The 14,033-nt window shown below is 50.2% G+C and overlaps 1 protein-coding gene across 1 annotated transcript; it reads left to right on the top strand.

Annotated features, from left to right (window-relative positions):
* Nucleotides 1-1,866: 1,866 nt before the first annotated feature.
* NDUFB9 (NADH:ubiquinone oxidoreductase subunit B9) lies at nucleotides 1,867-2,479 on the top strand. The gene is given in 2 exon segments (XM_055400046.2): nucleotides 1,867-2,341; nucleotides 2,344-2,479. Coding segments are annotated over 2 exon segments (537 nt in total). The 5' UTR covers nucleotides 1,867-1,881; the 3' UTR covers nucleotides 2,421-2,479.
* Nucleotides 2,480-14,033: the final 11,554 nt, after the last annotated feature.

Here is a 14,033-nt window from a genome sequence, read left to right as displayed (position 1 = left end):
GCCTGGGAGCAGAGACAAAGGTCTTCACTGTCGTTTTGTTTTATTATTCACTTAGTTCATATATGTTACATGTTTTCTTATCTTTTGGTCTCACCATGGCTCTTGTGGGACTTAGTTCCCTGACCAGGGATCAAACCTGTGCCCGCTAGAGGGAAAACACAAGAGTCCTAAGCACTGACCTGCTATGGAATTCCCTTTACTGTTTATTTTGTAAAGTCTGACTCTTCTGTCTCAGCTTTATGTTTGGAAATCTCTGGCCCAAGCAATACCACGGTCTACAGTGTGAATACCGGATTCCCCTGGTCATTCAGAAGGAAGCAGGCCTGACCCTCTCCAGAACACACATCAGCCTCACCCCCCAGGAAAGAGCTCCGATTGCCCTTCTTTGGGATTGGAATGAAAACTGACCTCTTCCAGTCCTGTGGCCACTGCTGAGTTTTCCAAATTTGCTGGCATGTTGAGTGCAGCACTTTGACAGCATCATCTTTGAGGATTTGAAATGGCTCAGCTGGAGTTCCATCCCCTCCACTAGCTTTGTTTCTGGCAGTGCTTCCTAAGGCCCACTGGGCTTCACAGCCCAGGATGTCTGGCTCTAGGTGAGTGACTAACCATCGTGGTTGCCCAGGTCATGAGGACTTTTTTTCAGTTCTGTGTGTTCTTGCCACCTCTTTTCAACCTCTTCTGCTTCCGTTAGGTCCATACAGTTTCTGTCCTTCATCGTGTCCATCTGCATGAAATGTCCCCTTGGTATCGTTAACTTTCTTGAAGAGATCTCTGGTGTTTCACATTCTATAGTTTTCCTCCATTTCTTTGCGTTGTTCACTTAAGGCTTTCTTATCTCTCCTTGCTATTCTTCTGAACTCTGCATTCAGTTGGATATCTGTCACTCTCTCCTTTGCCTTTCGCTTCTTTTCTCAGCTATTTGTAAGGCCTCCTGGGACAACCATTTTGCCTTTTTGCATGTCTTTTTCTTAGCCAATGGGAAAGCAGGCAGCTCAGCCAATGGGAAGCCCTCACCACCCCGGAGCTCACACTTTCCTCCAAAGCTCGGTGTCCAGCTGCGACCATTCTCTGCAGAGTGACTGTATCCTCCTGTCCGCGGCCTCACCCGTGGTTTCGGCTGTGGCCTGCTTGTCCTGCCAGCAGTCCTCCTGCCTTTCCGATGGAGCCCGCTTGGTTAGTAAAATCGCTGTCTGCTTTTCAGTAAATTTGGATTCCTTACTCCACTGGCCCTAGTCACCCCAGCCAGGCTCTCCTAGATCCAAGTTTCCCTCCCCTCGTGTATCTGGTAACAGGGAGCCCAGGCGACCGCCAGAAGCCCTGAGTGTCTCCTGAGTTAGCTGCACCTGTTTCTCACTATCTGCTCATCCATCAGCCCCACACCCTCTCCTCCTCCCCAAGCCCCTCCCCTCTCTCCCACACCTGGATGACCTGGCTGAGCAGTCAATTTCAGGGTGCTTTCTTCTCTCTCCCAGAGGTTTTGCCCACCCAGTAACAGTCCCCCAGTTCTACTGCGGGGCACTGCTACCCCTGCTGGCCTCCTGGGGAACCAGACAGACATCTGGACAGGTATCAGGGGGTGGCAGCCCATAGCTAGCCCCCTCATCCTCTGGACCTGCCACGCCTCCATGCCCTTCCCACCAGCGAAGCCTCTGCCCCCTGTCCTGCCCAAGGGGCCCTGATCTGAACCAATTGCACAAAACCTTCTATCGAACTCTTGGTGTGCCAAACATTTTCTTAAGAGCTTTCCCTGTATTAGCTCATTAATCTTCACCTGATTCCTACTTTTAAAAGGTAACCAAGGCCCAGAGAGAGGAAGTGACCTACACAAATTAAGTGGTAGAGAGAGCCCCCTGGGCCGCTGAAGGTGAGCCGGGCGTCATGGCGTTCTTGTCGTTGGCGGTCTATCTGACCCACCAGCAGAAGGTGCTGCGGCTTTATAAGCGGGCGCTGTGACACCTGGAATCATGGTGCATCCACAGCGATAAATACCAGTACTTTGCTTGCTTGTTGAGAGCCCGGTTTGATGAACATAATAATGAAAAGGATATGGTGAAGGCCACCCAGCTGCTGAGGGAGGCAGAGGAAGAATTCTGGCGTGGTCAGCATCCTCAGCCGTACATCTTCCCTGAGTCTCCGGGGGGCACCTCCTATGAGAGGTACGAGTGTTACAAGGTTCCCGAGTGGTGCTTAGATGACTGGCATCCTTCAGAGAAGGTGATGTATCCTGACTACTTTGCTAAGAGAGAGCAGTGGAAGAAACTGCGGAGGGAGAGCTGGGAGCGGGAGGTGAAGCAGCTGCAGGAAGAAACCCCAGTTGGTGGTCCCCGAACTGAAGTTTTGCCCCAGCCCGAAAGCAAGGTGACTTGCCCCCTCTGTGGTGGCATATCGTGACCAGACCCCGGGAGTGGCCCATGTAGAGAGAGAAAGATGCCGCACAGTCACGCTCGCAAGTGAGATGAGTAACAGACACACACTTGCCCTAATAAAAATAAAATAACTCCACCTGGTGTGACTGACGTGTTCTTCTGAGGCGTGAATGCCAGGCGATTGTGCCACTGTCATTTCTTTATATGCATAACTGCTAAGAAAAAGTATGTGAAATGTAGTCAGTCAGATGTGTTCCCTTCTTCCCCATTAAGTCATATTGATAAATATGCTATCAGTGGAAAACTACACAGCAGAACCAGATACAAGATTTACTTGAATAAACTTGAGTTGAAGGCTTAAAAAAACAACAACAAATTAAGTGGTAGAGACATGACTTAGACCAAAAAAACTGGTCCGGAGGCTGCCCTCTAGTCCAGTGTGCCATGATTCAGCACTTGCTGGAGCCCCGGACCCGTTCCTGTTCAAATTGTGGTTCTTAAGAGTTGCTTTAAGCCCTTTCTGCTCTCCTCAAACCCTCAGTTCTTTGCCCCAGTGCTCTGGTCTGGACCATGGAGAGCAACTTCGGTTTTGGTCCATTGAGAGCTAAGAAGGGTCTGAGATTGGACCTCTTGCACACTAACAACTGAGCCTGTCACCAATTCCTAGCTGCCGGAAGACAACACGGGGTTCCAGGGTCAGAGACAAAGGACTTTACAACTCTCCCCATGGCAGAGAGCACACGCATCATGTTCCCAGGGGTCCCTGTGCCCTCCCAGCCCCGTCCTGGTGATGGGATGCTGAAGGTTCTCAAGGAGCCCATTTCTCCTTCAGCCTGGATTATGGAACTCCAGGAGCCTTACTTAGGCCTCTTGTCAGACCCATCTAAACCTGCCTGGGAGGCATATGTGCCTGGGCGTGAAGATCTCATCTGTCAGCCTGTGTTCATGGCTCTGCCACCAGCATTTAGCAGGTGCCTGCATGGAGTAGGGGGCTTCCCAGGTGGCGCTGTGGTAGAGTCTGCCTGCCAATGCAGGAGATGCAGGAGAGTGCGGATTCGATTCTTGGGTAGGAAGAGCCACTGGAGTAGGAACTGTCAACCCGCTTAAGTATTCTGGCCTGCAGAATTCCATGGCCCTAGGAGCCTGGTGGCCTACAGTCCATGGGATCGCAGAGTCGAATATGACTGAGCACACACGCAGGTGAAGCCTTCATGGAATAGGCGCTCAATGCCAGCAAATTTGGAAAACTCAGCAGTGGCCACAGGATTGGAAAAGGTTAGTCTTCATTCCAATCCCAAAGAAAGGCAATGCCAAAGAATGCTCAAACTACCGCACAATTGCACTCATCTCACACGCTAGTAAAGTCATGCTCAAAATTCTCCAAGCCAGGCTTCAGCAATATGTGAACCGTGAACTCCCAGATGTTCAAGCAGGTTTTAGAAAAGGCAGAGGAACCAGAGATCAAATTGCCAACATCCGCTGGATCATGGAGAAAGCAAGAGAGTTCCAGAAAAACATCTATTTCTGCTTCATTGACTATGCCAAAGCCTTTGACTGTGTGGATCACAATAAACTGTGGAAAATTCTGAAAGAGATGGGAATACCAGACCACCTGAACTGCCTCTTGAGAAACCTGTATGCAGGTCAGGAAGCAACAGTCAGAACTGGACATGGAACAACAGACTGGTTCCAAATAGGAAAAGGAGTATGTCAAGGCTGTATATTGTCACCTTGCTTATTTAACTTATATGCAGAGTACATCATGAGGAACGCTGGGCTGGAAGAAGCACAAGCTGGAATCAAGATTGCCAGGAGAAATATCAATAATCTCAGATATGCAGATGACACCACCCTTATGGCAGAAAGTGAAGAGGAACTCAAAGGCCTCTTGATGAAAGTGAAAAGAGGAGAGTGAAAAGGTTGGCTTGAAGCTCAACATTCAGAAAACAAAGATCATGGCATCTGGTCCCATCACTTCATGGGAAATAGATGGAAAAACAGTGGAAACAGTGTCAGACTTTATATTTTTGGGCTCCAAAATCACTGCAGATGCTGATTGCAGCCATGAAATTAAAAGACGCTTACTCCTTGGAAGGAAAGTTATGACCAACGTTGACAGTATATTAAAAAGCAGAGACATTACTTTGCCAACAAAGGTCCATCTAGTCAAGGCTATGGTTTTTCCCGTGGTCATGTATGGACGTGAGTTGGACTGTGAAGAAAGCTGATCGCCGAAGAATTGATGCTTTTGAACTGTGGTGTTGGGAGAAGACTCTTGAGAGTCCCTTGCACTGCAAGGAGATCCAACCAGTCCATTCTAAGGGAGATCAATCCTGGGTGCTCATTGGAAGGACTGATGCTAAAGCTGAAACTCCAATACTTTGGCCACCTCGTGCGACGAGTTGACTCACTGGAAAAGACTCTGATGCTGGGAGGGATTGGGGGCAGGGGGAGAAGGGGACGACAGAGAATGAGGTGGCTGGATGGCATCACCGACTCTGTGGACATGAGTTTGAGTGAACTCCGGGAGTTGGTGATGGACAGGGAGGCCTGGCGTGCTGTGATTCATGGGGTCACAAAGAGTTGGACACGACTGAGCGACTGAACTGAACTGAACTGAACTGAACTGTGGGAGATAGAATGAAGGCGTCCAGGCAGCAAGGAACCGCCTCCTGTGCCCTCCCCACCGATGGGTCCTATCATGGCCGCTTCCCACCTCTTTCTTCCCCCTCATATCCTTCCAGGGTCTACTCTCCAGCAGGGCATTCAGTGTGTGTGTGACGCGCGCACTTGAGCCCATGTGTCGATGCTCAAAGGAAAGGGTCCCACGTGGGAGGGTGGGCAGGGTACCCCAGGACCTCAGGCTGTCTGGTTCCCAGAGCAAACATCCATGGCAGGGCTGAACCCCGGCCTCGGAGCCTGGAACTCTGCCTTCTCCTCTGCACGGGGCCCACGCGCTGTGCTGGGCCGAGTCCCTGCCCCTCTCCTGGCCTGTTTCCTAACTGTCCCGTGAGCGCTTGGACAAGAGCTGCTCAGGAGGCTCAGGGCGGTCCCCGCGCTGACTCTCCCTCCTGGGCGGGGGGTGCGCGGCAGGCTCTCAGCCCTCCCCACCTCCGCGTCGGGATGGGGGCGGGGCGACCCCAGGGGGCGGGGCCTCGTGCTCACACACACCCCCCCCCCGCAGCCGCACCGCGCATGCGCGTCCCCGCCTCCCTCCGACGGCTCCTCTGGTCGTTAACGTGTGGTCTGTCAGTTGCTCGGCCCGTGTCCCCTTGAGACCCGACTCCACCCCCACCGCAGCCAGGCTGGCCGCCGAGCGCTGGGCGGGGTGGTCCTGGAGACCAGGAGACAGGACAGTCACCGAGCAAACCCCCAACCCTCCGTCTGGACCCCAGGGCCCCGCTGGGTGAGTCGCTGGACGCCGACTCGGCAGGAGAAGGGGAGGCCACCACGTCCCCGCGTCCTCTCGCCACGTTGCTTGTCTTTCTGACAGCACCCCGAGACTGAGGTCCAGCCTGTCCCCGCAGCAGGCCTGCCCGGTTCCGAGGGTCAGAGGGAGCCCATGGAGAAGGGCGCCCAGCACCGCTGTGCGGAGAGTGGGGGGCAGTTACTGTTAACAGTGAGCCCTCCTGTCATTCAATGATTTCACCCCACTTTGCAGATGAGCAGCGGTCCCAGCACTCAAGGTCATTCACGTCTAAGTGACCAAGTCCAGCCGTGACTGGGGCGGTCAGAATCATGGCTCTTCACATTCACTGAGCCCACGCTGAGACCTTGTCCTGTGCTGGGCTCCCCCAGACAGGGGACCTCCTGAGTCCAAGCACTTTGGGTGTCTTCCTCTCCCTACTTTAATCCCCAGCACCCTCTCCCCAGGTTAGAGTCACTTATCCCGTTTTCAGTGGAGGAAACAGAGGCTCAGAGAGTCACCACACGAGCTGGCCTGTCACGGGCTGTGACGTGGCCCCACCGTGGGTTTGAGTCCAGGCCAGCCTGGCCCCAAAGGCTGTCCTTGCACAGGAGCCTGAGGCCCTGAGCCCAGCCTTGGAGGTGAGTCCATTGTGGATGGGGGTGACGGGGTGGGAGGAGCTTGGACCAGTCCCTGGGGGAGGAAGGCAGTAGGGAGCCTGGGGCGGGGATGACAGGCGCTCACCGGGGAGGGTGTCTGGACCAGACCACACAGGTCTCTGAGTGTGGGGCAAGGGGTCAGAGGTCACTGCAGGGTGAGGGGGACAAGGGATAGGCTGTCTGGTCAGAACCCCCACTTCTCAGCTCCTGGATTCAGAGGTGTTTAGTTGGACCTGTGTTCCAGCCCGTATAGCATGGCTCCCAGAGAACTCCCCAGGGATGCAGAGGCGGCCCCTGTCTCCTCCCGTGCTCAGTGGAGGCTGTGCAGTCGTCTTCCTCCTCTCAGGGAGGGGCCTGCTGCCCTGAGGGCCCAGAGGGGGCTTCTCGTCAAAGCCCTTCGGGTGCCGTCTGGACCAGAGAGGTCTGAATGAGGGGCCGGGGGGATCAGCAGGGCACTCTGGCCCTTGTCACTTTTCTGATGTCCAGGTCCAGGGTGTCCCTCACCTGCTGGTTGGAGAGCAGCGAGAAGCTGATGTTGCAGACCCTGAGACCCAGCCCTCATGTGCCTGAGGCTGCCAAGGGCGTGTGGAGCTGAAGATGAGGGCTGCTGGAGGCCGAGGGCCGTGGGGATGCTGAGGATGGAACGTCTACTCCTGGCCCCCAAGGAGTGGAGGATCAGCAGAGCCCAGACCCCACAGAGTATTCCGTGCCAGCGTCCAACTCCAGGGGCTTCTAGGAGCTGGGGCATCTTGGTCCCCTCTGGGTATGGAGGGAGTGAGGTACACTGGAACTAGGAGGGGCTGTCCCGGAGAAGCAGTGGGGCAGTAATCTCCCGCTGACCATGAAGGGGCCCAAGCTCATGTTGGAAAAGCTCACGTTGATTCTCTCCGCTTGGGCCTGGAGTGCACACTGAGCATGTCGGCACCTTTCCAGCTTCTGAGTTCAGGCCATCTTCTTAGCCGATCCCAGATCCTGGAATGGGAGCTTCTGCTGGTCCTGTGCTCCGTGTTGGGGAACTGGTGGCTGGATGGAAGGACCGGCTTTGCTGTTGTCAGATCTGATGGATGGATGCTTTTGAGTGCCCAAGATCATTGGCACCAGTGACCCAAGCCTGGAAGGTGTGAGGTAAGTACCCAGAGGCAGAATCTGGTGGTGGTGGGTAGGGCCCTGTGACGGTGGGCAGTGCCCCTTTGCAAACTTTAGCAAGTCCTCTTGTTTCCAGATCACAGACAACACCTGAGGCTGTGGTCTGTGAGAGGCCAGGTCAGCCCATCCATGGGCAGCCACCAAAGCCTGGGGGCAGCAGAAGTTCAGGGTGAAACTGTAGTCTGGGAGAGACCTGGACTGCCATTTGTGGTGAAAAGTGCCTGGTAGCCTACTCCACTCCAATCTATGATTGTTGTCCACCCAATGACACATATCTGGAGGGAGGCCCTGGCTGTTGTTGGGGGCTGGTGACATGATGCCCTTGATTAGATAGGCAAAGAAGAGCAAAATAAACCCGAGGTTTGCAGAACAAAGCAAATAATGAAATTTAGAGCAGGGATAAACAGAACAGAGGAGCACTCGAGAAAATCAGTGACACCAATAGTTCTTTTAAAGATTTAAAAAATGGACAACATGAGACAATTGTATGTCAACAAGTTCGATAACCTAAAGGAAATGGATAAATTCCTAGAAACACACAAGCTAGCAAAACTGACTCAAGATGAAATGGAAAGTCTGAGTAGACCTCTAATGAGTAAACAAACTGAAGCAATAATAAACCCAACAGGGAACAACCCAGAACGTGATGCCTTCATTGGTGTTTTGTCTCAGATACTGAAAGATAGAAACAGATCCTCCCTAAATTCTTCAAAAAGTAAAAAACAAGCAAACACTTTTAAGCTCATTTTGTGATGGCATTAATGTAACTCCAAAGATGCTGTAAAGAGAGTAGGACCATAAAAAAAGCTGAGTACTGAAAAATTGATGCTTTTGAACTGTGGTGTTGGAGAAGATTCTTGAGAGTCCCTTGGACTGCAAGGAGATCCACCCAGTCCATCCTAAAGGAAATCAGTCCTGAATGTTCATTGGAAGGACAGATGCTGAAGCTGAAGCTCCAACACTTTGGCCATCTGATGCGAAGAACTGACTCATTGGGAAAGACCCTGATGCTGGGAAAGATTGAAGGCGGGAGGAGAAGGGGACAACAGAGGGTGGGATGTTGGATGGCAACATGGACTCAACAGATATGAGTTTGAGCAAGCTCCAAGAGTTGGTGATGGACAGGGAAGCCTGATGTGCTGCAGTTCATGGGGTTGCAAAGAGTCGAACATGACTGAGTGACTGAACTGAACTGAAAGATGCCATAAGAAAAGACATCTGCAGGCCAAAATCCATTCAGTTCAGTTCAGTTCAGTCGCTCAGTCATGTCCAACTCTTTGCGACCCCATGAATCACAGCACGCCAGGCCTCTCTGTCCATCACCAACTCCCAGAGTTCACTCAAACTCATGTCCATCGAGTCGGTGATGCCATCCAGCCATCTCATTCTGTTGTCCCCGTCTCCTCCCACCCCAACTCCTTCCTAGCATCAGACTCTTTTACAGTGAGTCAGCTCGTCGCATGAGGTGGCCAAAGTATTGGAGTTTCAGCTTTAGCATCAGTCCTTCCAATGAACACCCAGGATTGATCTCCTTTAGAATGGACTGGTTGGATCTCTTTGCAGTACAAGGGACTCTCAAGAGTCTTCTTCAGCACCACAGTTCAAAAGCATCAATTCTTTGGCGATCAGCTTTCTTCACAGTCCAACTCTCACATCCATACATGACCACGGGAAAAACCATAGCCTTGACTAGACAGACCTTTGTTGGCAAAGTAATGTCTCTGCTTTTTAATACGCTATCTAGGTTGGTCATAACTTTCCTTCTAAAGAGTAAGCGTCTTTTAATTTCCTGGCTGCAATCAGCATCTGCAGTGATTTTGGAGCCCCCAAAAATAAAGTCTGACACTGTTTCCACTGTTTTTCCATCTATTTCCCATGAAGTGATGGGACCAGATGCCATGATCTTCGTTTTCTAAATGTTGAGCTTCAAGCCAACCTTTTCACTCTCCTCTTTCACTTTCATCAAGAGGCTTTTGAGTTCCTCTTCACTTTCTGCCTTATGGTGGTGTCATCTGTATATCTGAGATTATTGATACTTCTCCCGGCAATCTTGATTCCAGCTTGTGCTTCTTCCAGCCCAGCGTTCCTCATGATGTACTCTGCATATAAGTTAAATAAGCAGGGTGACAATATACAACCTTGACGTACTCCTTTTCCTATTTGGAACCAGTCTGTTGTTCCATGTCCAGTTCTGACTGTTGCTTCCTGACCTGCATACAGGTTTCTCAAGAGGCAGGTCAGGTGGTCTGGTATTCCCATTCAGTTCAGTTCAGTCGCTCAGTCGTGTCTGACTCTCCGTGACCCCATGAATCACAGCACGCCAGGCCTCCCTGTCCATCACCAACTCCCGGAGTTCACTCAAACTCATTTCCACAGGGTCGGTGATGCCATCCAGCCATCTCATTCTCTGTCGTCCCCTTCTCCTCCCTCCCCCAACCTTTCCTAGCATCAGAGTCTTTTCCAATGAGTCAACTCGTTGCATGAGGTAGCCAAAGTATTGGAGTTTCAGCTTTAGCATCAGTCCTTCCAATGAACACCCAGAATTGATCTCCTTTAGAATGGACTGGTTGGATCTCCTTGCAGTGCAAGGGACTCTCAAGAGTCTTCTCCAACACCACAGTTCAAAAGCATCAATTCTTCGGCGATCAGCTTTCTTCACAGTCCAACTCTCACATCCATACATGACCACGGGAAAAACCATAGCCTTGACTAGACGGACCTTTGTTGGCAAAGTAACGTCTCTGCTTTTTAATATACTATCAAGGTAGGTCATAACGTTCCTTCCAAGGAGTAAGCGTCTTTTAATTTCATGGCTGCACTCAGCATCTGCAGTGATTTTGGAGCCCCCAAAAATAAAGTCTGACACTGTTTCCACTGTTTTTCCATCTATTTCCCATGGAGTGATAGGACCAGATGCCATGCTCAACATTCAGAAAACAAAGATCATGGCATCTGGTATTCCCATTAGATGTAAAAATCTTCAGTGAAATGCTGGCAGATAACCCAGCAGCATACTGAAAGGACTATATAGGCATCTCCAGTGCTGTCTATCTCAGGAATGAGCGGGGCTGTTCAGCACAGTTAGCTGGTGTTATACACCACCTCAATAAAAACACGTGGTCATCTCAACTGATGTAGAAAAAGCATCTAAAACTTGGAAGTGTAAGGTCGCGAAAACGGGAGTCTCAAGCTGTAAGGAAATAACCCAGACACCAAGGGAAAGTAACAGGTTTTATTGGCAGTGTGCTCTCGGGCAGAACCCACTGACCACAAGAATGGCCACGAGGAGTTCTGCCCCGAACAAAGGCAGAGTGCGATTTTTATGTCTTCGGCGCAGGAAGTGACATCATATAACCTGGACAGGCCTAAATAAGGCAAAGCTCGGGAACACGAAATTGTGAATGGTCAGCTAGTAGAGGTGGCGAGACCAGGTTGGTCACTCTGGAGGTCAGGAAGGAGGGTAGATCTCGGCTGAGGGTTATTACGTCAGAGATTCCTCAGCGGTTTGGCGGGACTTTTTCCCTCCGGCGGGAGATGAAGAGGGGAAGAAGGAGCCAAGATGGCCACCGGGAAGGGGAAGCCAAGAAGGCCACCAGGGTCCGACCTTACAGGAAGAAGCGCAAGCCTTTTTTTAAAATACCTGCTCTCAATAAAGTAGAAATAGAAGAGCAGTTCCTTCACATCATTTAGGATATTTGAAAAAAACACGTACGTCACACTCAGGGGAGAAAGGCTGAAAGTTCTCTCCTTAAGGATGGGAGTAAGTCGGTGATGCCCACTTTTGCTTTTCATTTCAAAATTGGAAACCTGACGAGCAATTAGCAAGACATCTATCAATAGATACATAGATATGTCTTGCTTAGACGGTATAAAATCCGTTTGCAATGTGGGAGTCCTGGGTTCAGTCCCTGAGTCAGGAAGATCCCCTGGATAAGGAATGGCAACCCACGCCAGTATTATTGCCTGGAGAGTGGCATAACCCTGGCGGGCTACAGTCCATGGGGTTGCAAAGAATCTGACATGATGGGGCAACTAACACTTTCATATCAATAGAATTAAGAAATAAATCCAGGCAATTGATTTTGAACTTGCACATCAAGATCATTCATAAGAGAAAAACAGTTTCTTCAGCAAATGATCTCTGGGGAAACCGGATGCCCACATGCCACAGAATGAGGATGGAGCCTTACATCAAAGAAAAACTAATTATGGAGTAAGGACCTAAATTTAAGACCTAAGATGGAAGCGCCTTAGAGGAAACATAGGGATAAGTCTCATACCCTTGGGTTTGACGATCTCATATCCTTGATGTGATATTTAATAGAATGGCAATTATACAAGGGACAAAAAATCCCCCAAAATTGGGCTTTATCAAAATGAAAACCTTTTGTGACTGAAAGGGCAATCTCAAAAGAGTATAAAGAAGACCCAAATAATGGCATAAAATATTGGCAAATAATAAATCTTATAAAGGTCTTGTATCCAGAATACATAAAGGACTTTTACACAAGAGCATAAACACAACATCATTGCAAATAATAGACATTTCTCCAAAGAAGATACGCAAATGGCCCATGAAGCACATGGAAGGATGATCAACATGACCAGGTATTAGAGAAATGCAGGCCAGTGCCACAGGGACACACTGCTTCACACCCACTGGGGCAGCTGGAATGCGGTAAACAGAAGATGACAGATGGTGAGGATGTTGATGAATTGGAATTCTTGTACATTGCTGGGTGGGGGATGCCTTGGAATAGGGGGAGTGAGTGCTACATGGCTACAGGGTTTCTTTTGGGGGTGATGAAAGTGTTATGGAACTAGATAATAGTGATGGTGCACAGAATAGTAAATGTAGTTAATGCCACCAAATCGTGCAGTTAGTATGTCTGAAAAGATGAACTTTTACTTGAAAGTTAACTCCTAAAGCACCATAAAGAAACCATAAAGTATGTGAAAAGAAAAAGACAAAGCAGAAAAATGATACCCTCACAGGTGAGGACAGGAAGACTCTGGTTCTGCAGGTGACACTGGCTGGGTTTCACGAGCGGCTACTGGAGGCGGGTTCGGCGCTTTGTGGTTGGTGGCTGGAACAGGCTGAGCTCTGGGGCTGGTGCTGACGTTGACTCTTGCTGCATCGCCTGCGCCAGCAGTAGCTCTGCACGGGGCCCCAGTGTGAGCTCTGGGGCAGGAGGTGGGCGAGAGCTAGATCTGCGGCTGATTCTAGTCCTGAGACTCGCACTGGCTCTGTCTCTGGAATTGCTGTTGGAGCAGGTTCTGGCTCTGGAGCTGGGGATGGAGCTGACTCCAGCATTGGTTACAGAGCCACCCTGTCTCCCAGATGATGGTGACGGGAGGCTGGAGCTCCTCCAGCTTTGGTGTTGGAGCTCGAACTCTGTTTGTAGCTGCTGTTGGCTCTGGTGTTGTGTTCCTTTAACGGACCGGAACCTGGCGGTCTGGAGTCGATGATAAAGTGAAAGAGAGAAAGACAGACAGACACGGGGACCCACGCTCTGATGGAGCAAGGGTATTTTATTAGCAGAAATGAAGGCTTTATATATCTTTAGTAGGATGATTACTCAGCTATTACACCGGGTGGAATTTTATCAATAGCCACAATATGGATAGTCTAATACATACAAGTTCTCTGACGCCGAAAAGAGTCACTGCATGTCTCATCCTATGACCTCAGTCTTGAGAACCACACGTGGCTCTATTCGTTCCCAGAATAGGAACTGATAAGGAACAGAGAATCCTTGAGAAATAGAAAACAGCATGCAGGAATCCTCCTGTTAAATGTTCCCTGACACTCTGGGGACTGCGTGCGCTTTAGCGTGGAAGTAGTACTGGAGCTGGTTCTGGACCAGACTGATTTGAACTGGTTCTAATTCTAGGCCTGGTGCTAGAACTATCACTGGGGTTTCTACAGGAGTTGGTAATAAAACTGTCTCTCTTTGTAGTTTGTGTTCAGACTGGCATTCAAGATTTTTCTACCTCTAGTTTTGTTGCTAGGGCTGATGCTGGAGTTGTTTCCAGCCCTGGCGGTGGTGCTGGTGACAGAGCTGACATTAGTCCAAGTTGGTGCAAATTGTGGGGCTTACAGTGACCCTAGCTTTGTAGGTCAAGGTAACCCTAGCTTTCCTGCGTGTATCAGATGTGCCTCTACTCACCCAGGGGGTAAACAGTCCTGTGATGACTCTGGCTCTCTTCCTGGTCCTGGTGCAGACGTTGGCCAGGCTCCAAGCTCTAAAAGAAAGAACAGGGCAATGATATCTATTTGCCATTTATATTCACCACAGTACTGGAAGTCCTAGCAAAGGCAGTTAGGCACGAAAAAGGAAAGGTATTCAAATTTTCTATTTTCATATGATGTGATCTTGTGTGTGGGAACTCTTATTTAAAGATTCCACCAGAAAATACTGTAGGACTGATAAAGTAATTCAGCAAAATTAT

The sequence above is a fragment of the Moschus berezovskii genome, chromosome 11 (genome assembly GCF_049115385.1).
Source record: "Moschus berezovskii isolate FMDL1 chromosome 11, NW_MosBer_1.0, whole genome shotgun sequence".
In the NCBI taxonomy this organism is placed as follows: domain Eukaryota; kingdom Metazoa; phylum Chordata; class Mammalia; order Artiodactyla; family Moschidae; genus Moschus; species Moschus berezovskii.
Note: the sequence above shows the minus strand (reverse complement) of the source record. Positions and strands in the feature narration are given on the sequence as shown.